Source organism: Fistularia commersonii, chromosome 11 (assembly GCF_037954325.1).
Source record: "Fistularia commersonii isolate RoL2024-O1a breed Wild chromosome 11, RoL_Fcom_v1.0, whole genome shotgun sequence".
Classification (NCBI taxonomy): Eukaryota; Metazoa; Chordata; class Actinopteri; order Syngnathiformes; family Fistulariidae; genus Fistularia; species Fistularia commersonii.
In genome coordinates this window covers 11286776-11312129 of record NC_141294.1, presented here as the reverse complement: position 1 = coordinate 11312129, position 25354 = coordinate 11286776, and the positions used below count along the sequence as shown (strand labels likewise).

The window sequence follows — 25354 nt, the reverse complement described above, 5'->3', positions numbered from 1 at the left end:
GTGAATAAATGAGTTATTATACAATTATGTTTTTTGGGGGGGGAGGGGGCGCAGGTCTAGAATAACATCTCTTCTGTTGTCTGACAGACAAATATGAAAAAATGACATTATTTTTATGATGTAAATATCTAACTATCTTAACCTAAAATATTTCTGCCTCTCCAGTTTCACAGAACTCAACAATGGTAGATAAGTTACTTACTGTCAGTGAGCTCGTCACTTGGATGGTTGGGATATTACCGTCTGGTTGTTCAGTTGCTGTCAGTACCTGACACAGGGGATCAACAGCCATTGAGCTACTGGACGCAGTGAGTGCTCCAGGGCAGGAGCAAATCCAGATCCGGGTCCGGACCCGTACAACCAGGGTTTTGGGATGAACTGAAAAAGTCTAGTTTTGGCTGTAATATTTGTCATCTTCATGGCACCAAGTCTTGCAGATAGTCCAGTAAACTATGCTGTTGTATAGGCAACAGGTTATTTTTACTGTCTGTCTAACCTTTTTACTTTTAACGTCGTAAAATATTCCGGTATATACCAACAAACAGGCCCTTGTGTCAGCGTACAGTTCTGTCTTTTTGGCTTTTTTTTTGTTTTTTAACTTGAACAGCAACACTTAGGCCTTTTGAATGCAGGGTTTGAATCATTATCAGCAACAAACATCACAAGGTCAGTTGAAACCACCAAGGCAATGAAAGTGTCTCATATTGTATCTATTAAGGCGAGATCTGTGAAAAACTTCCTGTAAATCCCGTGTTAATTTGAAAAGCACAATACTCTTTAAACCGTTGCTTGTACCAAAACAAGATGTCTGACATCGGAGAAGATGAGTCACATCACAAGCAAGACGCTACAAGCGACAAAGGCCCGCGTTTCTGGGGCGCCACCTTGTGACAAGAAAATATATTATAGGAATTCATCATTCCGGGCAGCTTATTTTTGTCATGATGATGCAAATTAGGTGTTTTCTTTTTTTAATTTGATTTTTTTTCACGCCAATGAAGAAACGAGATATTCACAGTGATCGGAATGCTGCTTCAACACGGCCCGCGTCAGCTGACAGCAGCACGTCCATCTTTCCCGGCCATTAATGTAAAGCGATTCATTTGGCGTTTATCTAGTCTTTCATTCGGTATGTTTCAAGATTTTCCAAGAGGAAAAGAGAGGGATGACAGAGAAGTAAATACACACTCACTTAAGAATAACCACTGTATCCTTCCAGCATATTCAATTGTGTGTCCTTTCCAACCCTGCCTCCCCATCACACCCTTGGTTTCTATCTCTCTCCTCTTTTTTAGGCAGAAGGCTTCCCGCATCGAGCTTGGATCCGTTCAAGCTGTCTGGGAAAAGGTGTTTACCTCACTACTTAACTCATTTCACCCGGCTTGTTCAAAATGGATAGTGAAAAAATATCTAATTGAAAATGACGAAACTTATCCAGCGCTTGTTTTTGTCTATCAAGTTGTTGAATGACAAAAGGCCTGTTTCACTGAGAAAGATTTTTTTTTCTGATTCACTTTTCTCTGTTTTCAAGCCAAATCATATATGAAAACATGTTAAGCTTAGTTAGGGATGTCGACGTTTCTATTTTTGTCTTACTAAACTTCCTCTTTTAGCCCTGTTTTTTTTCCACATAAAGGGCTCAAGTACTGTGGGATGATCTCTCAGTTCCTAAACATTTTTTTAACACAGCCAGTAAAATTATTTCCACGCCACCCAGATATTTACATTTGACAGAAAAGTAGATGTGTGATTCTACAAACAACTACATTTTAAAAATAAATTAAGAAACAAAAAAAAAAACAAGATACACCATGACTGATCTGATCTTTAATTAATCAATTCCCAATTTAATTTCATTATAATAATAAAAAATGTTGATATAAATGTGCCGACTTATGAGTTACAAGATACATCCTGTTGTAATCTCTTACTGCAAATTTGCAAAAAAAGGTGATTTTTGCCTCTTTCGTAACAGATGAATTGCCACTTTATTACTACTGTGTTTGTTGCCGTGTTATCCTTTTGACATATCCCCCTAGCGTATATGTGCCCTACGACTTCTGCTCCATGTCGCACACACATCCAAACACCCACCCACCCACACACACACACACACACACACACACACACACACATCTCCATTGGTATCCTTTCCATCAGGCACGCAAAATAACCTGAGCTTACGGGGCAAAACATCCCCCTGTAGCAGTGTCGCAGTTGTCGATAATAAGAGTTCTCCCTTCAAATTTGGAATTCCATTCACGATTTAAGACACTTAAACCGGTCACAGATATCAGTATTCTCATGCGACAGACATTGTTTTGGCTGAAAACATCTGCAAAAAAAAAAAACTCTTACAGACATCGAGGTGGAAGCAGTTACTAAGTAGACAAATGAGCAGCTTATATCTATTGTAAACATACACATATATATATATAAATTTATATATGTGTATGTATGTTTAGAAAAAAATAATCCACCACAAATGGAGGGACAAAGCGGTGGATCGGGGGCAAACTGCGAAATGATCATTCTTCACGTCACGGGGGGAGCACCTCGGCCCTCAATTTGGGGGGGGGGGGTTGTTTCCGTCTCTTCAGCTGTGATGGCGTAGAAGGAGGACCTCCCGAAGCATTAAAAATCTAAAATGACTTCAAAATGATTGTGAGTAAAAACCCGCGACAAAACAACTGGTCATGAACAGTTATGATAAAACTGGGGAAAAAAAAATCACTTCAAAGTTTCCACAGAGTTTTGTTTAAAATCTTGTAATCACAAGTCCATCCGGAGGTGAGCGCGAAGGCCTCGTCGGTCATTTGGGCGCTCGATCAAAAATGCCCTTCAACGTTCATCCCGAAATCGGAGTCCGACCAGCCCGCGATGGAAAACGTCATTCTTTAATCGATTTTTACAGGAGACACATTCACGCGATGACGGTTGAGGCATCCAGAACATTTACTGCCCGAGGAGTCTTTAGGATGGTTGGGGTTTGAGATTTGCCCCCCTCCGAGGTATAATTGCCCCAACGTGACTCTGTAGAGCTTAAGATTGTAAGTAAAAAAAAAAAAAAAAAAATGCTTTTTTTGATGCCAGGTCACGAGTCTTTTATCCGGCGAACAAGTAGCGCGACCACATGGCGTGATAAAGCATTAGTGATTGCGAGTTCCCGCCGATCACGGTTGATTGCCACCACAGTCGCCATGGAGTTGCTGGGATATGATAACTCCGTGTCTCTGCCCTCTGCTCCCAAACCCCCGGAAGGCACGGGTGATGCTGATGCTGTAAGGGGATCACGTAGTAGTTTTGTGGCCCCCCCCTCCCACACACACTCGAAGACAAGCTGACACCTCCTGCTTGGGGAACCGCAACTCCTCTGGTCGGAGGTTGGGGAGGCCACGGCGCCTCAGACACACAATCAGACACGTCTGTATCCCTGAAGATTGGCTGTGAGTGTTGGCAGGCGTCAACAGCGAGAGTTCAGCTGGTCACAGTGGTCACGGCATCCTGCCCCTCACCCTCCACGCTCCATCACTACATTTATGGGGGGGGAGGGGGGGCCTCTTTCGAAATGGGATACCTGTTAGTAAACAATAAATATTGTGTAATAACCGCTTCATGAGTGCGCTCAGAGCCGGCTGGTCCATTAGGCGATATAGGCGAATGCTAAAGGCACCGTGGCCTCCAGAGTGTGTCAGAAAAACAGGAAAAAAATCACTTTTAATATAAATATATTAAAATGGGTTGATATTAACTCTTAAAATGGAAAGGCTAATGTTCCAAGCGATGCCTGATTCGTATTACTACAAATGGCAATGTAAAACAACCCCCCCCGTTGCTGCTCGGGACGTGGGGTACCTATTTATATTGTATTACAGATTTTTTTTCTGTTTGTTTATGATTTGTTAAGCGTGTTTGTCGGGTGACATGTTATCTTCTAAATTAAAGACGACGGTAATAACAATTGCATTCAATTTCTTTTGTAAGCGTGTCTAATTGGCAGATGGAGGCGTTACGCCGAATAAAATCTCGTCTCATTGGGTAGGGCCGGCTCTGGATGCACTTTGGTTGATTTTACGTAAATCATGGTGAAACACTTTATTGGTCACCTGTGCAAAACAAGAAAAAAAAAAAAAAGCTTCAGTCGGATGGATGCTCCGGACACGACCTGTTCACTTCGAACCACTCGTCGATGCAGCTGGAAAAAAAAAAAAAACAAAGCGAGGATGACCGAGAGAAGATAACGCTGATAAAACACAAGGCTCCACGCAAGGATGCTTCTCGTTCCTCATCTCTATCTAAATTTCACATTAAAACGGTTTCGGATAAAACGACCGGATTGGGACGGGTTAAGGTTCAGATGGATTTTCCCGCTGAAGGAAATTGGAACTCGGGACTGATAAGGACATAAAATAAGCATGAGTAAAATGTCAAAAGCGGTTGTTTTTCTTCCTTTTGGAATCAAGGGGTAATATTCAAAGAGGGCTTTCATTTGTTACCCATTTTGAAAGAAATTTGGGTGACATAGCAACCAGTGAGGGCGCGTTTTTTTTTTTTCCGGGGAGGTCTTTGTGGAGGCCGATTTCACGGCTGCTTATGCTGCACTCCTCAGAATTCTCTCCACGAGGGGATTCCTTGACACGGGTTCTCCCTCGGGGCGCCTGACGGTTGTTCTTACTCCTCAAAGCCAGAAATAAAGAAACAGCGACTCGCTCGACGACGGCGTAACGCGTCTTTTCGGGTCAGAGGACTAAAAATCAACGAGAAGCGAAAAAGCTGAGAATATGAGAAACATCCACGATAAAGACAGCTTTTTAAATTCCAATTATAGTGAATTCTATACATTTCAGCTGTGAAAATAGAATTCAACCTGATCCTGACTTGTGTTGAAGCAACCAAGCAGCATCTCGAGGTCTATAAAAGCTTAATACAAGAACCAGATGTTTCTTACGGTTGATGGGTATTAATTCTTGGTTAAACACCTATTACTTTTTACACTCATTGATACTTCTCAACCCACCAGTGTAAAACCTAAGGTGGAGCTTTTATTAATTACACCGTAATAAAACATAAGTGTCACATGGGTGGTTTTTCATACCCTTTGTGGTAGATGCAGAGGCAGGGCAGGCGTGCGATCGTGTCTCCCTGAGCCAGCTCCTCCAAGCAAATTGCACATTCTCCCGTGTCCTTGGTCAAGACATCCTCTGCAAGGCAGTGCACAACATAACCGTGAGTGACGGATGTTACAGAAATTTTCTCTCCACTGTGCCGGAATAGAATACTCATGAAATATTGTTTCAAAACTGCAGCGTCATAGATCCCAATCTCTTAGTTTAGTCAAGTCTAGTGATATACACCGCTCAAAAAAATAAAGGGAACACTTAAAAAACACATCCTACATCTAAATGAAAGAAATATTCTTATGAAATACTTTGCTCTTTACACAGTTGAATGTGCTGACAACAAAATCACACAAAAATGATCAATGGAAATCAAATGTATTAACCCATGGAGGTCTGGATTAGGAATCACACTCAAAATTAAAGTGTAAAAACACACTCCAGGCTGATCCAACTTTAATGTAATGTCCTTAAAACAAGTCAAAATGAATCTGTGTTGCTTCCTGAGTGGACACTATGATTTCACAGAAGTGTGATTGACTTGGAGTTACATTGTGTTGTTCAAGTGTTCCCTTTATTTTTTTGAGCAGTATATATATATGAATATATCCATACATCCGTTGTCTACCGCTTATTCTACCGTAACTGCTCCCCTGACGCTGTTCCTAAGCTGGTTCCACCATGATGGGTTAAATGCAGTAATCAAATTTCACTGATGTTGTGCTCAATGTATAACTATACGTGACAGTAAAAGGCATTTCTTCTTCTTTTTCAATTGCAGAGCCACACATACAGACAGACAACCAATCACTCTCTCATTTGCACATCTGGGCAATTTTCCCAATTTTTCCAATGAACTGGATATTGTAGGAAATTGGAGAAAACCCAAACAGACACAGGGAGACCATGCAAACTACACATAGAAACATCACCACGACACCCAGGGTCCTTGGTGCTTTGAGGCCAAAGTGCTAACCATTGCTATATAAACATATATATATATATATATGTGTATTTACAATATATTTTATGTGCGGCACCTTATTAAACACACAACGGCACTGTACAGACATATATGCAAAATATAGATGAAAAGAAAAGATTAACATAAACAATAAAAGTGACAATGTGGTTTAAAAAACAAAAAAATCCACATGCATACATTCACATATAAAAGTATACATATATAAAATATATACACATATTTACAAAAATGACAAAGTGACAGCAGCTGGCATAAGGTGGCATAGACTTCATTTAACAGAAGGGTTGTGAGTAGTGAGCTGAAGTGGGGAAGTGAATGGCTTTTCCTGAGTTTGGGATGTAGTGAATTCCAGACATGCTCCATATGCTAGTGAGACGAGAGGAGAGGACAGAGAGGTATACGGAAGTCTGTGTGTGTGTGTGTGTATGTGTATATATGTATATATATGAATGTGAATATATGAATAAATATGAATATATATATATATATATATATATATACACTGTTCAAAAAAATAAAGGGAACACTTAAAAAACACATCCTAGATCTAAATGAATGAAATATTCTTATGAAATACTTTGCTCTTTACACAGTTGAATGTGCTGACAACAAAATCACACAAAAATGATCAATGGAAATCAAATGTATTAACCCATGGAGGTCTGGATTAGGAATCACATTCAGAATTAAAGAGTAAAAACAAACTCCAGGCTGATCCAACTTTGATGTAATGTCCTTAAAACAAGTCAAAATGAATCTGTGTTGCTTCCTGAGTGGACACTATGATTTCACAGAAGTGTGATTGACTTGGAGTTACATTGTGTTTTTCAAGTGTTCCCTTTATTTTTTTGAGCAGTATATATACACATGTATATGACAACACTGAACAACATTGCACCAGTAAGCAAGCACGCTGAGCTCAATACGGGCGTCCTTCTGCCTCGACTGGTCAGGGTAAAACCAGGGTTGCGTGGGTCTCTGATTACTAATACCAATAACCAATTGCCGAAATGATACATTAGTAGCTCTAATGTTCATAAAAAGAACAGCAATGGTGAACGCTTGGCGAGAATGCTGCAGCGGATCACACATCCCACGGGATCCTGCTAAACTCGAGAGCCCAAGGAGTCGGGAAAAATCGGACACTTGTTTTTCATCTGATCTGAGTCCCTTTCAGTCTCCGAGATAACACTTTAGACTTTGCTCAAAGACGGACTGAAAGAAAGGAAATAAGCGTTTCCTTCCATCCCATTCCATTATCAAAAGTTGATGTGATTCTAATTTTCTTTTGTGGTGCTTACTCCTGTTTTTAGCTTTTGTCTAGATCCTTGCTTATGTTTTCCGGGACGTGTGTAGCTCAGGTGAATGAAAACGGAAAACAGGAATGATAGTTTTTGAAGTTACATATTGGAATGGTGAGCAAATATGTCGCAAGGGTTTTATTCGTTTGGATTAACAGCCTATTGACCCAAGTTTTGGAATGCAGCTGCTCATTTGCCACAGTGGTGCAGTAGCAAGAAGGTCCTTGGTTCGAGTTCAACAGGGGGACTTTCTGTGTGGAGTGTGTCTGGGTAAGTTACCTCCGGGTTCTGCAATGTTCTCTCACAGTCAAAAAAATATGCTGTAAGTTCACTGGAGATCCTCAATCACAGATGTGTGGATGACAAATGAATGGTTGTATGTCTTTATATCAGGGGTGTCAAACTCATTTTGGTCCACGACCGGCTTAATTTGATGTCAAGGCGGCCGGATCAGTAAAATCAATCCGTAATTACCCAGAAGTAACATTAAGTCCAAATTTTTCCTTTTGTTTCAGCGTAAAGGAGAACAGGTAATTACAGAAATCTTTAAATGTAATGAACTGTTCCTTTAAATGACAAACAACCTCAGATTCATAAGTGCAATTTCAACAACACTATGCCTCAGTTCTGTCTTCTCAGTTCTCCTTGCATTTTTTTTTGTATTTTGCTTGATTTCAGGAAGGGGGCCACAAAATATTGTTCCGAGGGCCGCGATTGGCCCGCGAGTCTGAGTGCCCTGCTTTATATGATGTGTTAATGAAGGAGTGACGGGTTTGATGTCTCAATATGACGTGTGGATGAAACTAAATGGTTGTTAGTTTATATGATGTGAAAGTGAAGGAGCCAATGAGAGAGAGAAGTTGTATATCTCTATATGTGGCCCTGTGATTGGTCCAGGGTGAATGCCCTCATTTCACACAATGAGGCTGGAATAGGTTTCAGGGTTCCAGCATCCCTGCAACCCTGAATACAGGATAAACAGTATTAATAATAACCCCCCCGCCCCCAAGGCCTCTCCAGTGTTAATAATCCAGTTGGAAAAATTACAGTGGACAACACTCAAGTCTTTTCTTTTGTTTGTAATATTCATCAATGGAGTTGAAAGTACTGTGTCTTACCATTATACGTCACTCTTGGTTTGGTCAAACATAAGACCAGGTGGAGGTCCATCTCCTCCGAGGACACAAACTTGGAACACACAGGACAATTGAAGCCTGCGGGTTAAAAAAAAAAGGACAGGATATTGCATTGACTAAAATGAATCCTTTAAAAAAAAAAAGACATAATCATCTTTGGATGATTTGGTACCATACACAATTTTTTCCTTTCTATTTTCAAGCGTGAACGCTGGGAAGCGGGAGTCTGAAGGACACATAAACTGAATCTAAAATTACAGGACTCAACTCTTCGACAAGCTGCATCGAATTCCCCAAGAGAGGGAGGCGGCTCGTATGTTTTATATTAAATAAAAGGACAGAGGAGCCAAGAGGACTGGAGCCTTTGCCATGGACTCTAAAGGAAATCCAGAATCCTCTAGAACCAAGCCTTGCTTTTTATATTCAAGATATGCTCATTTTTAATTATTCTGTTATTAACCATGCTTTTTGCAGCAATACTGTAATACCTCAATACTGCTTTCAAGTTTACATTTTACATCAGGGGGACCATAAAGGATATTACACAGGTTTGTGCACATACTTGCCACTAGAGGGCGTTTCAACACTTCCAACTAATGTTGGGAATTTCCACAGACCCTTTGAGTTCTCTGGAGGTAATATTTAAACCTTGGCCCTGAAATAAATATATTTAATTGCACCAGGAAGGATGATTAAGCTTGGCTTTGGACCGTTATCAGCGTGGCCATGGCGGCTTTACTGCCGTATGACATTTTATTTTGGACTTTGCATGCACATGATTTCTCTGTTGCTCAACAACAACAACCAAAAAAACACAACATTTTGTGATAGATTAGGTTTTCCGCGTTTAATTTGAATGACAGAATGAAAAAAGGAAAGCATTGATGTAAGAGGAGGTGCAGAGAACAGCATTGCCAAGGACGGCTGGTAGCAGCGGTGATATGCCATTCACTGTTGCCATGGAATTAAGCCTCTTGTATTGATAAGGCATGAAAGAAACTTTATCTAATTTGATCTTGGCTCATTTGAAATAAGGGATATCAAGCGCGGTTCTGTGTATTTTGTCATCTTTATCATCAGTAATCAAAATTCTTCATCCCCATGTGTGTATTTGTCATGCTATGAACTTTTGTGCAATCTTGCCGTTAACGCTCTATGAAAGCAAATGTTTGAAACACAAACAAATCACATATTTTAAGGTTCATCTTCAGAAGCTAATGAAAATAATAAAACTGCAATGTGTCAGAGGAGAACGGGAAAGTATTGATATGAAAACTTTGAATGAGTTGTGGCGAATGAAGTTGTGTTGGGATGAAATACCAGATTCAATTATTATTTATGAATCCTTTTGGAATAAGGCCAAGCGTTGGAGTGAGGGTGGCTGTTGCATTTTCAATTGCAATCGTGAAAGCGCCACCACCTTGACCAAAAAAGTGATAGTGGTGCCTATGACACAGGTATAGACAATTGAAAACTGTAAATTTCACCCAAGACATGCAAGTCTCTGCTCTGGTAGGGGTGTTTGCTTGAATTCTGGGTAAAAAAAACATAAAAATAAGCCTAAATTTCACATTCTGAGATAAAAATTGACAGTTGCGCAATGTCATCAACACAGGGAAACTAACAAACAAACAACAAAGTCAATAAATATGGTCAAAAGGAATACAACACTAGCACTAGTATTACTGTTTCAATACCGTAATATCCAGACAATTAGCCACTACTTGTTTCACACTTTGAACACTGCAGTTTAAATAATTACGCGGCTAATTTATAGATTTCTAAAGGCTAACAAGCTTCTTGCCGCCAAAATATTTAGCCTTGTCACATTGGACCAATGAAATTACAAACAGACACAGCAGAACACACGCATATGGTTTTTACAAGTAATATCGTGAGTGATCATGAGAGAGACCAGACCTGTTACAGGCACTGTTCGTGAAAAAAACATTCAATTAAAGTATAAAAATCTGTCTGTATCTCATGTTGCAAATGGAGATATCGCAATATTTCGGGTTTCAAATGGACGCTTGCAGCTTAGAGACAACTGCGGCATTATGCTCAGGTATGCTCAGTCGTCCGAATTTTTTTTAACACATATACATATATTCAATTTGTAATTATAATTCCCTTTATGACGTGTGGATGAGAGAGTGAAGGCCATTAGTCATACATTCTATACAAGGACGGCACGGGACTCTATAATATAATGTACAAATTGGGTGAATAGCCAGCACAATTTATGGTATTATATCACCCCAAAAATGTACTCCCAACTTAATGTCGGGATTCTATCTTTGCTAAAACAACCAACCAACCAACCAACCAACCAACCAAAAATTCATTATACCAGATGTGACTGCATATTAACTAACATCAACTAAAGACACTGAACTAAAAATACAAATCTACAAGTGAAAAGAAATCTATCTTATGTGAAGTGAAAAAGGGGGGGGGGTGTTGTAGCAGCTGGGCTGCGCCCAACACTCGACAGCCTGGACGTTCCAAGGAAGGCTTGACTGATGTGTAATCATTCTCAACCCCCTCAAGGCCGGCTCTCGCTCCCTTGACCTCAAAGCATCTTGGGGGGGCCGATAGGTAATGTGGCACACACTCCGCCTGCTTCAGCTATGTGGCTGAAGGCATCTATCTCAGCATTGGATGAAGATCCTCCTGCCTGAATGACAGTGACGGACGGAACTGTTTTACTGAAAAAAAAAACATCTCACATGCCTGCTGCCTTACAAAACAGGTCTTGTAATGTGTTTTTGTATTTTCTTGGAGTCATTAACAGCCCATTCTATGACAATCTGAACATGGAATGCACCACAAAAGAATGTATTGCTTGAAAATATTGCATGTGTTTCTGACAAAAAGCAGAATTCCCAAACAAACAACAAAAAGCAGGAGAAATTGCATTGATGGTAACTGGTAAGATTTCACAAATTGACGTTCAAGTTCACCAATCTGTTCAGTGTCACTTGTGTGACACTGTTCCGTGCAGAAACACTAGACCAGGTGCGCAAAGGTAGTGTGTGTAGATCGCATGGCATTAAAACGTAGACGTCAGCCTATCATCCTCACTATGAAATTTGTCACTTGTCTGACAATCAGTCTGTCCAATCTGACCATTTCTGACTCAGGCGTCACTGCCCATGTGCACATAACGGCGCGTTCTAGCAAGCTAGCGAGTTAGCCTCCAATTTATGTCTTCTAAACTTATGGCTTATAAAAATGAGTGGGGGAGCTGGACCAAGTAAAAACACTAAAAGGTATCACTTCCATACGGAATGGGAGATGGACTTTTTTTATTATGTCATTTTCAAAGTGCGTTTGCCTCATCTGCCGGTCTGCCATTGCTATACCGCAAACGAGAAATGTGGAGCGGCATTTTCAGACCGTTCATAAAAACTAAAGCACTGACTTCCCTCCGAAAAGTGAGCTGAGAAGGAGAAAGGTGAAGGAACTAAAATCCCAGCTGTCAGGACAGCAGTTATTTTTCTCATGCTGAATCCAGTCAAGTGGTCAGAATAAGGTATTTACCAAAAAAGTACTCTGTTGTAGTGTGCCATAAGGGTTCATGCAGTTATGCAGTTATCCAGAAACATTTATTGTGATAAGTATACTCAGTAGATATATAAATAAATATATATTCAGCATTTTAGTGGAGGTAGATCATTTTCACATTGTCCTTTGAAAAGTAGCTCACAACGCAAAAAAGTGTGGGCACCCCTGCACTACACCTTACGAATTCCACCAACTACTGGAACTACTGGTGTGCTTGTTAAAAGTAAGCTTTCCTGTGACCAGGCAAATGGACAAGGGGGTTGGACTGAATAACATTAACAATTATAACAGAGTTACAGAGTCAATTTTGAGAATTGGGAGAGAATATTGGCTCCCCTTCCTGGTTGGTGTGCGAGGATGAATCTCATTCACTTGGCCAAACCGTTTCTGATTCTTTAGTTTTGGTGAATGTTAAGTCTCTTCTGGTTCTCCCTTTTGGTTCCACCTGGCTGATTGTCGGTCCAATTTCAGTCCATTTCTGCATAGCAAGGGTGACATTCTCTATGTAAATACTGTCTGCAAAGCAAATTACCATCCATTTATAACTTCATCTATTACTTACCAATGTCACACACTGGCAGGTATAGTTTTGAAGAGAGCCGGGAAACTGAATTCAATGATGCGTTCAAGGTTACGAACTTGTCAGGAATGTCTTCCAGCTTTATTAATTTGTAAGAGACGGAAAATGAGTTTGTGAATAACGGCTTAGCACCGCTCCACAAGTCATCGGCCTGAAAGAGCGCTCCGAGTCGAAGCTCTGTAGGCTGCGGTGACTCATCTTTGTGAACTGGACGGGGTGCTCCCCTTTTGAGAAATTAAACTGCGGCATGTGTCCTCATGCATGTCTGTCTAAGCCTGTACCTGCAGAATTAAAAACCAGGACACGCTGGGATTTGCCAAAGACAAAAAGGCCTGCGATGGTGACCCTGCAGGTCTAAACAAATTCTGCAAAGTGTGAGGAATTGGAATGAGCAAAAAAAAAAAAAAGTTTAAAAAAATGACTGAAAAACAAATTGTGGCTGGTAGACAGGCATGATCTGAAACATCTGCAGCCGAGCGAACAAAAATCTTGGTATGAATGTAAAAAAAACCAAGACACAGAAATGGGACACATGGCTGGATGAGGCAATAGAAAAACTATGTAAACACTCTGCAGCAAGTAAAACACAGATGTAATGAGCTGGAAAATGGTAGTGTTCTGATAAGAGGAACAGGACCAAGACTGACTACTTGTTTATAAAAAGTGCAGTCAAGAAGGGGAAGAGCAAAAGGGGATGCTTGGTAAAAAGAGCATTTTGTTTTGTGTCAGTGGTTTCATTTCAGATCTCAAGATAAAGACTTTGTAAATTCTGCATTGGCCTCAATGTTCCGCTAGCATGGGATCTATTGATTGATCTGTTGATAAAGTTTACTCTTAACACTTATAGCCTCATTAGAAACTTTAAAAATGTCTCAAGAGGAGCTGTGGATTTAACCGGTAACCTGACATTCAACGGGCAGCAGGTTGTAACTTCTTAGCTGCAGCCACCAGACCCCCATTGTGAGATGGAAACCAACAATTTAATAGCAACAAAAATAATTTTTGTAGCCTTCTTATCGCAAGTTTGAATTCTCTTGTCTTTGTGGACACTACAGTTTGCAGGCGATGAGTTTTTATGGTATGTTTACATACATAGCCCACATGGAGGGACACTGTTGAAAAGGAAACCGGTAGGGGTTGGCAGTACATATGTCAATACGAGTTAAAATTACATTCACTTAAGATGTATCTTAGTCGCATGTTGATTCCCATACCTAGTAGGAATGTGCAATTCAAGCATAAATTTGGTGATGTGATAGGCAACCACCTGGCTCTCCATGCAGACTTTCTTATACATAATATGATAAACAGCATGGTGCGGTTGAATCAGGGAGCCATGAAAAATGGATTTGCGTTGTATCTGAGGGGTCGCTGTGTTACTTAGTTGTTATCACCGTGCCTCATTATGTGATGTCGCCTCGTTGATTTGCTTGTGTGTACACTTCCTGATATAAAAAAAAAACACAACAGCCTACCGGTTTAATCACATTTGTTCAGTCTGGGAATCCAAAAGTATTCAGATGATACAATGAGCCCCTGCTAACTAATAGAGAATGAGGAAGATTGACCCAACACTGTTCTCAAATAGATGAGACAGCTGTTTCCAGTGGCACACTTTGAGCAGAGCGACCCCGCTCTCCCGGCGAGACAACTCGAAATGAGGAAACACAAACACGAGGGAGTCCTACTTGGAAATTGTGCAATGTGGCAAACGGAGAAAACATTGACACTGAGGCATTTAGGACCAACCTGGATTTTTCACTGTGACTTGTAAATCGATGTGCGTTGCACGCTGCGGCGATCAGACTCTAGAAAGTTGAGACGTTCATTAAGGGGAAATTTCCCTACAAGTATTTTCAGACATTATCATATAATTTTAACAATAGGAATATAGATGCACTTGAATTGCATTACTTATTTGAAAGTTTATATGATGCTTTGGCGCAACTACCTAAGCATATGGCATTAAAAAAGAGAACGATATCTCCAAAAGAATATTCTATCCTGGGTTTTACAGGGGTTTCCCTGTATTTCAGTGGCAATTTCAGTGACACCATTTCATGCACACCAGATACTACAATTGTACAGTTCAATAAAATTTTGTGAAACGCCTCTCATGGTTCGGAGGAGAGATTATACTTTTGTTATTATTTTGAATAACATTAACTGTTTGTTAAAATTGCAAACTCTTCAGTTTTATTTAAATGCATCACATATATTTTAAATAAATACAAGGATGGTGGGCATCTGTTTACTCCACGGCTGCAATATAAATGTCAAAACACACAAATATTGTTGTGTTTTTTTGTTGGTGCTGTTCCTCAATTTTGTTTTTTTATTGTGGTTCAGTTTACTTCTTTTGTGTGCAATAACTTAATGCTGTTATGAAACTTTACAATCAAGTCAAAAGCACATTTGTGTAATTGAGTCATGTAATTGGGGGAAGGCACATACAAGTGTGTACTTCTGCAAACTCCATTTTGTAGCATGTCAAAAAAATGTAATCCACATTTACATATTCAAAATGCAAATCTAAATACATAAATAATTAAAATATAGCATGTCCAATGGTCCTGCAGTATGTTAGATGGCAAACCAGGAGTAAAGTAAGATAATAGATCCATGACATTTAAGAAATTTAGGTAAATAATGTAGCAATATTAAGAGGAAAGCCATGTGCATGCTATGTGCATAATATGAAATGTTGCACAATAAAAGATATTACTAAACTGCTTCTATTTTTCCATCATTTTTAAACAACAGGTTTGTCATGTAGGGAGTCAGAGATTTGTTCAGAGATTCGCATGCCCTTTTTTTAATCAGATTTATCTCCCGTCCCCTGCAACAAGTGTCAATCTCATGTACAACCCACAGGTTGCTACGAAACTGTATCTTATAGATAGAAATGTAATATAGTCCAAAAAAACTATTGCAGGCAAAGAACAAGGGGAGCCTTTTTTCGGAGACTGAGATATAACCCAGGCCGAGTATTCTTTCAAACAAAAATGAACCAAATGGATACGACTGACTGAAAAGGCCGTGGGTATGTCACTTGTAACGTTGCCAAGAGGAAGCCCACAACTTGCTTTACATCTGCTCAGGTTCTTCGTAGCCTACAACTATCGTGGATCAGGAGTTGGAATACCTGTTTAGGTTACCTGCCTGTGAGGGAATGAAATATCGCTGATATTCAAAGGCGTTATTTCTGACAACTTGTCATTCAAAAATGATTGTCTTTAAGTGGTTATTTTGTGTTTTTATTGATGATAGCAAGGCTCAAACTTTTTCTAAAATTGATGTCTAACCTATTTACTGATCAGTAAGATCATATTTTGTGCACCACTGACTTTCTCCAATAATGTGTCTTTCAAATGCTATAACACCAGACTAGAAGAAATTCTATTTTAACATTATTCACTCTTGGTCTTTTTTCTGTGTGTGATCTTATCAATATACAGTGTACTTTAAGACAAGTTGCCCAAACAAGGCTTGGGTCATTTGTAGAAACGTGGCGGCCCTTTAAGCAATTGTCTGAGTAGACTTTCAGTTTTGTCTTCTGTTGCTGCAGCAAAAAGAAAAAAAAAAAACAAGTCCATAAAAATACCTTATATTTCTTTCTTGAAAGTTTGTCCTTTTGCCTATGTACCATTTAAAGTTGAGTTGTCTTTTTACGCTTTAAGAGTCACAACACTTCTAAGGTAGCCTTGCGTCACCAGACCAAATCACCAGGATGAAATTTGACTCTCACTTTCTCTCACTTTAAATAATGGGAACAATTTCCTTCAACTTCAAAAATAAGAATAAGAAATGCAGTTAATGAGCTGAAGAAGAAACACTTTCTGTTAAATTTGATTGAGATGTAATCATTTAAAACGTTAAAAGGTTTTTATAACTTATACAGTATGTTGTAAATTTTATATATAAAATCGGGGATGTATTATATTTTGGTCATAGGCACCCAGCCATCGGTCAATCCATCAAACCATGCATCCAATCTGTCCACTTACCAAAACGGCAAACTGATCGCTAAATTCCAGTCACACGAGAACTGTGCTAAAACCTGCTAATACTTCATGTATAACCTTAAAAATAGCGAACAACACTTTTGTGGTGATATTTCTCATCACTTTCCTATTGTGTTGCATATAATTCTTGTTTTTTCAGCCTCAAACATCAACTTCTTGTCATCCATAATGTGAGATATAGTCTGACTGATTTACTTCAAGCTGTAATGGAGCGTGATGTAATGTAATTTATGGAGACTGCATACTGGGTTTTACTCTGAAAATCACAGTGGCTTCCGGTCGTGTTCAAACTGATGTTTTGTGCCAAGGATGCTGCCAAATGATGCAGCGGCGGTCACGGTGGAGCTCAGAACACTACAGCTATTTGCTCAAATGCTGAAAGGGCCATTGGAATTCAGGTGTGGGTGTTCGGGCTTGGGTGGAGACGTTGTCGTTCTCAACAAATGCATATATTCATTGACTACAACAAGGTATACAACTACTTTCCAGTCGTTCTCCGTTGAGCATAAATCATAATGGTGCATAGTCATACACCCATCTGACCCAAGTTCCATCTTATCCTCACTCACAAATACTGGAAAATATTTAGACTTCTTTATTTGTGGGGAAGGGGGGATGCAACTTTTATTTTATCAAATGTTAGCAACTAATATGGGCCATGTTAATATTTCCCACAAGCTTGCCACTACTTCTGACTTGTAAGTGGCAAATGTCGCTTTGACTCCCCCCATGACTGTCTGGAATGCCTTCTAGAGCTTGCTGGAGGTTGTGGTGTGGCACGACCAAGAAGATCCCAACATCTGCGGAAAGCAGAGAAGGGATCCCGAGATCCAGACATCGTGCCAACAAAAGGGTACCAGAAAACCAACAGATCTCAGCTATGGAATGGAGAATGCTTCCGAGATGTGGATCACAAATGTACCTCATTTGAATTCTACATCCTTTAGCTCTTTCTTAACAGCAGACATGTTCCTCTGGACACACCACTGGGTTAATATGTTGACAGGCTCCCTTGAAAAATGTTTTCCAGGTAACCAAATGACCCATCTGGATGTGCCAGGTCCATCACGCCTGATCCCGCTTAACACTGAGTCTTTCAAGGTTCCTCCATCACATCCCACTTCACCAATGAAAGTCCTCCAGGGTACCATCACCCACTGAATACAAACTGGATATATAAGAAAACACAGATCAAAGAGTAACATCCCAAAAAAATTATTGTTAAGTGTTTTTCCTTCATTTCAGACATTTCAACAAAACCTGAAGATCCTCATGTGTATAGAGTGAGAATCTGGAAGTTCAAAACTGAAATGAAAAACTTCAAAATTCCAGCATGAACATGCGCTAAAAAGGAGGGTTGACACAGTGACGCAGTTGTTTGCGCTTCAGCCTCACAGCACGAAGGACCCTGGTTTGATTACGACGAGGGGACCTTTCTGTGTGGAGTTTGCATGTTCTCCCCGTGTCTGCAGCAGGTTAAATGCCTGTATTCCCCTCGGATGGACGATAATAAATGAAATAAAAAATTTGATCCATTAAGGTCCATGAAGGTAATTAGGTCCATTTCTTCAATGTCATTAATATAGATGCAAAGTTGAGTTGTGCAACTGACTGAAAACCGGCACAACCCACATTTTTTTATGACAACGGAATACAGTAAACCCTCGTTTATTGCGGGGGTTTCGTTCTAAAAATAACCCGCGAGACGCGAGATCCGCGAAGTAGTCAGCTTGTCATGAATGTCATCGCTGTCAGCAAAGGTTTCATAAAGTTTTTTAGCTTTTGTGCATTTAACGTTGGTATCCAACATGTTATTTTTCCTGCAGTCATTGATCCAAAAAGCTAAAGCGACTTCATCCTTACAATTATCTTGTTGCGGAGAGCTACAACCTTTTTTGCATCCTTGTTAAAACTTATTGCTGCTGTCGTCCTTATGTTATTTTCCTCCCTCTTTATGCAACAAACCGAAGATTTGTTTATTCCGTAATGGCGCCCAGCAGCCGCATAGCTTCTACCTTCTACCATTCAGCCTGTCCAGAAGTTTAACTTTTTCTGTGATAGTTAAAATCTTCCTCTTCTTTTTGGGTGCGCCGTCAGGTGCCTTTGCCGGTGCAGAACGTTTTGTCGACATTGCTGGTTTTATCATAAAGAAAATTTGCAAACGTAAATTTGGCAAGCTGTACAGAGACAAGGCGCGGAGATTGCTGACACTGGTCTACCGTCCTTCAGCCAATTAGGATGCAGAACACAACATACTGTACGGTAAAAAAAAAAAAGCATTAGAAAAACTGCAAAAAAAAAAAAATCTGCGAAACAGTGAAGCCACAAAAGGTGAACCGCGTTATAGCGAGGGTTTACTGTATCCAGAAGAATTTTTGATAAATTTTTGCAAATTCATTTGTTTTCTTTCTCCAGAATGAATGTGAATGGGAATGAGCTCAGGGTGACCTTAAGTAGAATTATTTTCTCATTTAATGAAACATCTGACAGTGCAGCTACTTTGACGCTGATCCCCCATATTTGGTGGAAACAACAATAACATAGAGACACCTGGATCCGCAGCTGGAATGGTAAAATTACTATATATCATTCGTCATGGATATTTGATGAGCGGAGCGTGTGGCGCCTTAAGAATTTTTATGAGGCGCTTTCATGTAGCTGCAAAAAAACCTTCAGATAAAAGCACAAGTCAGAAGTCTGCAGTGCTGTTGTGTGTCTAAGTGAAGAAATGGATCCTGAGCCACAATAAATGTAATAACACTTCAAGAGGATATTATGGAGATATTCACAAGATGCCGTGTTCAGAGATGCCCCCAGCTCCACTAAGAAGAGGAGCAGCCTTCAAAACATCCCTTGAGACTGACATGACGTCACGGCTGCTATGTTCGTGCATCGCGACTGAGCAGCCAGGATTAGAGAGCAGGCTAGCTAGCCCACTGGCTTATCCCATCAAGGGAGATTCTGGCTAACCCGGAATGACTTGGCCGTTGACACCGAGAGGGCTCGCCTTCGTGGCTCGTGATCTCGTTCAACACCGCATGGAATACTTTCTTGAACGTCCAAAAAAGCTGCAGGTCCCCTTTCTTCATCATCCCTGTGAGCCAATCTCAGCTTTGGTTCTTTGTAGAAAACACCTGGGGTGACAAACCCGTCCTCCTTTCAAAGGACAACACGGCGGTGAATGACACGCATGCGGATGAAATTATTCAGTTTTTGCTGGAAAACAATACATACTGTATATGTTATTGCGAAATAATTCATAAGTGCTTCCCTGCGGGATAAATAACAGGTCTTTAACTCGAAGCACATGAATGCAACTTTCAGTTCTCTAAAGGGGGATGGATCTAACAAGTTTTCACTTCACCTGTGGGAAATATGTTTTTTTTTGTTTTGTTTTTTTGGCAGATACACGGTTGAGAAAGTAGACCCAAAAGCATTGTGCACATTTTAGGCGAAAACTACATATGATAACGAGTGGAGGATGATAAGTAGAGACACATAAAATGAGACTTAAGTATGGCTAATGGGGCGCCAAAACTAAAAAAAACGACACATTTTTCTACGTATTTAGATATATATTTTGATCTCCTGTGTGCTTACAAACACACAAGCGGCGACAATATGTGAATAACTCCTATGACAATTTTTCATCTCCTCTTTCTGTACTTCACATCTTTTTTCCGACTCCAATGTGATATCACACAGGGCAGGTCCGCCTCGACCCCTTTTCATTATCAATAACCCGAAATTTGACAACAACGGAGCGTGACACTGTCTGTAACTCGAATGCTAGGGAAGAAGAGCCCTGCGTTTCCTGCAGGAGGGCACAAGGAACCATGATGACGGCTCCTGACATCAGAGGACGATGGCGCTGTGACAAGCTGCTATTGCTTGCAAGTGGGGAACAATGAATTTCTTTATCAAGGAAAGAAGGTACGGAAGCAATACTTCTTCGCCTATCCTGGAAAGGATCTGGTCTACAGTGCTGTATTCTTGAGCATCACTGTAAATCATGCATGTCTCCTTATAGCCTACTGTTTCTTTTTTGGGGCGGGGGGACTATCCATAATCTATACCACTTATTCGACACTCAGGGTTGCAGGGGTGCTGGAGCCTATCCCAGCTGTCATCGGGCACAAGGCGGATTCACCCTTGACCAGGCACAATCGATTGCAAGGTCACATATAGAAAAAAACAACCACTCGCCATCTCATTTGCACCTCCGAGTAACTCAACTGATGAACCTGCTGCATGTTTTTGGACTATGGGAGGAAACCAAAGAACCCAGAGGAAAAGCCACCCAGAGACAGGGTGAAGATACTGACTACTGTATTTTTCAAGGTCTCTGTGGGTTTCGAGCTAATGTGTTCCCTCAGCTGCAGCGGCTGACAACGGTCGAACATTGCAGGGAATGAAGGCTTTGAGTGAAATGTGTAACAGAAAACGCCAGTGCATTTTCTGGTGAATCAAGGGATTTCAAGCAGGCAACATTTAATTTTTTAATTTTTTTAATCTCATATGGGTCAGTGATACTCCTTACATGCTTAATTACATTCTAGGTCAGTTCTAAGTTTATTTTCTAGTGCCTTTAGTTTGTCCTTATGTTCTTGGAATTTAAATTTTTTTGTAATATCCCATTCATCTCGAGAGCTGTGACGATAATTTGGAACCTGGGTTCATGAAATATCAGTAATCAAAAACAGAGGCTCTGTGATCCCATCACACAAAAGGGTTGAAATCCCAAAAATACCAAAATGTCTCACACACATTAACATCAGTAAATGTTTTTGTGTGCCCTAAATATGCGGGTTAAACCTAGCAATTACCCCTCTGCAGTTTGTAATAAAGCATGCAATAATGAGTTATTTGGACATATAATGGACTTTTAATAGTTTGTGGGACAGATATTTTGGAACAAAATCCTCATTTGGAGTGGAACGTACAGCAATATGGCTGAAGTATAATTTTTATGGCTGTAGGGTAATATCCCTCTACCGAACAGACGCCTATCACATGATACTATATACACACAACAAACATAAGTGATAACAGAGTAAATATTTAGTTTTCAGAGCCTGAAAGCAGACACTACAGCGACAATGAAATTGGAGTACAGAAAATTTTTACACCAATTTGGTCGACAACCATTAAAACTCAAGATATCTGATGGCAAGAAAGCATGATGTTTTGGATATCAAATACATAATATTAAGATTTAAACATGTGGATTCTTGAGCGATCTTTGAGAAAGGCAGCTGGTACGGAGGTGTAGCTGCGAAATTCGTATTAGCCCTCCTGCTTGGCTCCAAAGTTTCTAACAGGACAAAATGTGGAAGATTATTTAATCCAAAAGCCTCAAGATTTCCGCGACTTCGTTTGTATAAGGTGGTCGACCACAATAGCACAAATTTTAGTTATTTCTGTTGAAATGTGCATCTTTGTGTTCAACTTTGACGCTTATGTTTACACCAGCTGAAAATGCCAGATACCCATCGCAGTGAACCCAAGGGACGTTTTTGTGTGGGCAGTAAGTATGCACGCTATGCGAGTTACTGTTTTGGCCGCTATGGCAGGGAAATATGTATCGGTGCTTTTTAAATACGCCACGCTGATATGTACAAAGTGGGCGTGTACCACGCAGACAGACAGCCAGGATCCGGTTTGAGGTACAATTACACGGCCTGGAGTTCCACAAACGCCACACTGAGTGAGGTGTTTTCAAATCACAATTGTGCACTACCAATATCCCAATTTTGCTTTTAACAAACCCAATTTGTGAAAGGGTTGGCGATTCTCTCCTATCTGCATGCTGAAGCAGCTCCCAATGATGTATATAAGTGTATATATATATGTGTACATATGTGCATATATATATGTACATACGTATATATGTAAGTGGTGATCATTTACCAATTACCTTTACAAAACATTAAGTCAGAGAAATTGGCCTTTAACTGCATCGCATGTGTGATAATACAAAAACACATCCCTCTGTCTCCTTCGGTGAACACACACAGAGGCGCGTGCGCACACACACGTTACTGATGAATCTCAGTGGGTCCTGTCCTTTGGGAGGGTGGGGGGGGTCTTAAGTCGGCCTGACATTTGATGAATTACAACCAATATGCAGTGTGTAATAAAACTCTGCTTTGTTCACCCTGCGTTATCTATCGCGTGTCTTGCCACTGTCACAAGAGAATAAAATGAAGAAAAAAAAAGATAACAAAATATAACCCCTTTCAAGTTGGCACTTCCTGAATACATTTCTTGTAAATTGGAAAAAAAAAACGTAATGTCAAAATGGCCGGGGATGGAGCTTGGTTGAAAACAAAATGTGAGAAAACATTGGTTATTCAAATAAATGAATGAACGAATGAATGATGAAAATAATTAAATGAAAAAAATTAATAAGTGCCATTTTGAGATGATAAAATTGCCGAGCTCACCGTTTGAATTTTCCCTGTCGGTGTTTTGGATTAATTTGCTGGCCACAAACTGGAGCAAAGCTCTTCTTGCCAAAATGCGCCTGGAATGGAGGACGGCGTCTGTTTGGTGGTACTACCACTTTTCATCCAGAATGATATTTCTGGCGAAGGTGTGAGAATCTTCATTATCCTGCATCTCCAAATGCCATCAAATGGCACCCTGATTCTTATCAAGCAAAACGGCAGAACTGTAATACATCTATTAATTTTGGACAAGGGGCGGCATTGCAGCACTGAGGCGGATTTCAACCAGCAATATTATTAAATTACTGGAACTTTGAGTTTGGGCCCAATTATGTTGGAGGAGTATGCAAAAGTACAGGACTCCGTCTCTACTAATTTCAAGGATATTGTCATTTTACTCGGGGGAAACTAGTGCTCAAATTTAGGAAATAACCAGTATATGGAAAGTCAGTCTCTTCAAGGAACAACAGTAGCATTTGGAGATTGGCATGATATTGGAGACCTGTCAATCCCACAGAGAACGGATAATTTCCCCCAGAAGAATATTAGTGTTATGCACTCTCTGTACAAGAGTCCCTAAAAGTAACTGCCTGTATCACTTCCACATGGATAAATGGGGAAGCACCGAAAACATGTGCGGCGTAACTTAACACATGGAAAAATTGTCTGAGCTGACAGACGACTTGACCAGTGGATGAGATCCGGGGGGGTGACCTCGACATAAAGCACACCGGAGAGAAGATGCCGATTCGCTCGAGCGATCCGAGGATATGAATCAGGCGGACGCCGAGTCGCCAGGTACGTCGTCCGGCCACAAAACAGCAGATCAATTGCATCCACCAGGAGATGAGGAAGCTCACACTGGTTGTCTTGACCTTTGGTAAGACTGTTGCATGTGACTCATCCCTGCACATGAATACTATTAAAACCAGACGAACGGATTCACCAGCGGGCTATTGGGGCTGTTGCGGTGAGGGTGGGGCTTTCATTTATTGCAAATTTAATTATTTCCTTATTTGGCAAAGAACAGAATTAAAATAGGCCGTCTGTACACTTAAATTGATTTTCTTGGGAAAAATAAGCTCAAGGCCCCCTTGGAAGTTTCCAAATGCAATTAATGACAAACCTGCTTTATCTACTGTTTCTTTTTTAATAAGGTACAACACACACACCACCGCTCCTGGCGTGTTTTTCAGAAAAATGAAGACACGGAGAGGTGCTGCATATTTACGAGATTTCTTGTTGTTGTTTTTTTTTTGGACACTTGCCTGTGTCTCAGGCATCTATTCAATAAAAATAAAGTCAACTCTGTCAACTGCGTCACTTAATTATCCGAGGGGTCGAGATCAAATCAGAATTACTATCCTATTATATCATTGTGTTATTAAGTAGTAAGAGTGTTACTACTACTATGTGTAACTAAGTGAAGTAAATGAGCCGTTTCTGAAACGCCCAAGATTTTTTTATCATCTTACCTCCGAACAGATTGGGTGACAGGTGAGCCGGGAGCGAACCGATAAACAGCCGGTGACCTTCGTGCCCTCCGGAGCGGCTCCTGTCCGCCGCGTCCTCCGGGCTGCTGCCGCCGGACTCCTGCGAGCTGTAAGCCCCGCCGCTGTTGGGAATGTTGATGCCTGACCGGGGTCTGGTGCCGGAGCCCCCCGCCGCATGCTGGCCGGCCGCGGACGCCGGGTACCTGACGGCGCCGGCCGCCGTCCTACCGCTCCCGTGGTCGGCGGACGTGCCGGAGGGCAGGTCCGAGCCGGAGTACGCTCTGGTGCGTCCGTTAGCGGCCGGGTTAGCCGCCGGCGGGCTGCTCTGCTTCGCCCCCATCTTTAACTCCTCTGGCTCGGATCCCGAAAACGCCGATCAGCGGCTGCGGGACAGCGCCGCGCCGGATCGGCGGCGCAGACACGGAGGGGAAACGCGACCAACTCCCATGGAGGTGAAAGTTAACGTGTCCGCCCCCCGTGACGAGAAGGAAGCGGTGCGTGGGGAAGGTAAAAAAAATAATAAAGATAAAAAACTTTCCCAGCAGTTACCGTCGCGTTTCCCCGGGACTTGGTTGCGAAATTGGGCCGGAGATAACGGGGACCGTTCTTCCGTCCCCGAGCCGCTGGTCGCTCCAGCTCCGCTCCGCCATGCTCCCCGGCGGCGTGACGGAGAACCGACACTTCCCGGCTGACGATGCCGT

At 41.0% G+C, this 25354-nt stretch overlaps 1 protein-coding gene across 1 annotated transcript; it reads right to left on the bottom strand.

Moving 5' to 3' along the window:
- Positions 1 to 44: 44 nt before the first annotated feature.
- On the bottom strand, positions 45 to 25354 carry znrf2b (zinc and ring finger 2b). The gene is made up of 5 exons (XM_086154913.1): positions 24636 to 25354; positions 8522 to 8617; positions 5096 to 5201; positions 4107 to 4195; positions 45 to 3577 (listed from the first exon to the last, which is right to left on the bottom strand). Exons 1-4 carry the CDS (start codon positions 24991 to 24993, stop codon positions 4138 to 4140), a joined length of 618 nt encoding a protein of 205 aa, XP_086011039.1. The 5' UTR covers positions 24994 to 25354; the 3' UTR covers positions 45 to 3577; positions 4107 to 4137.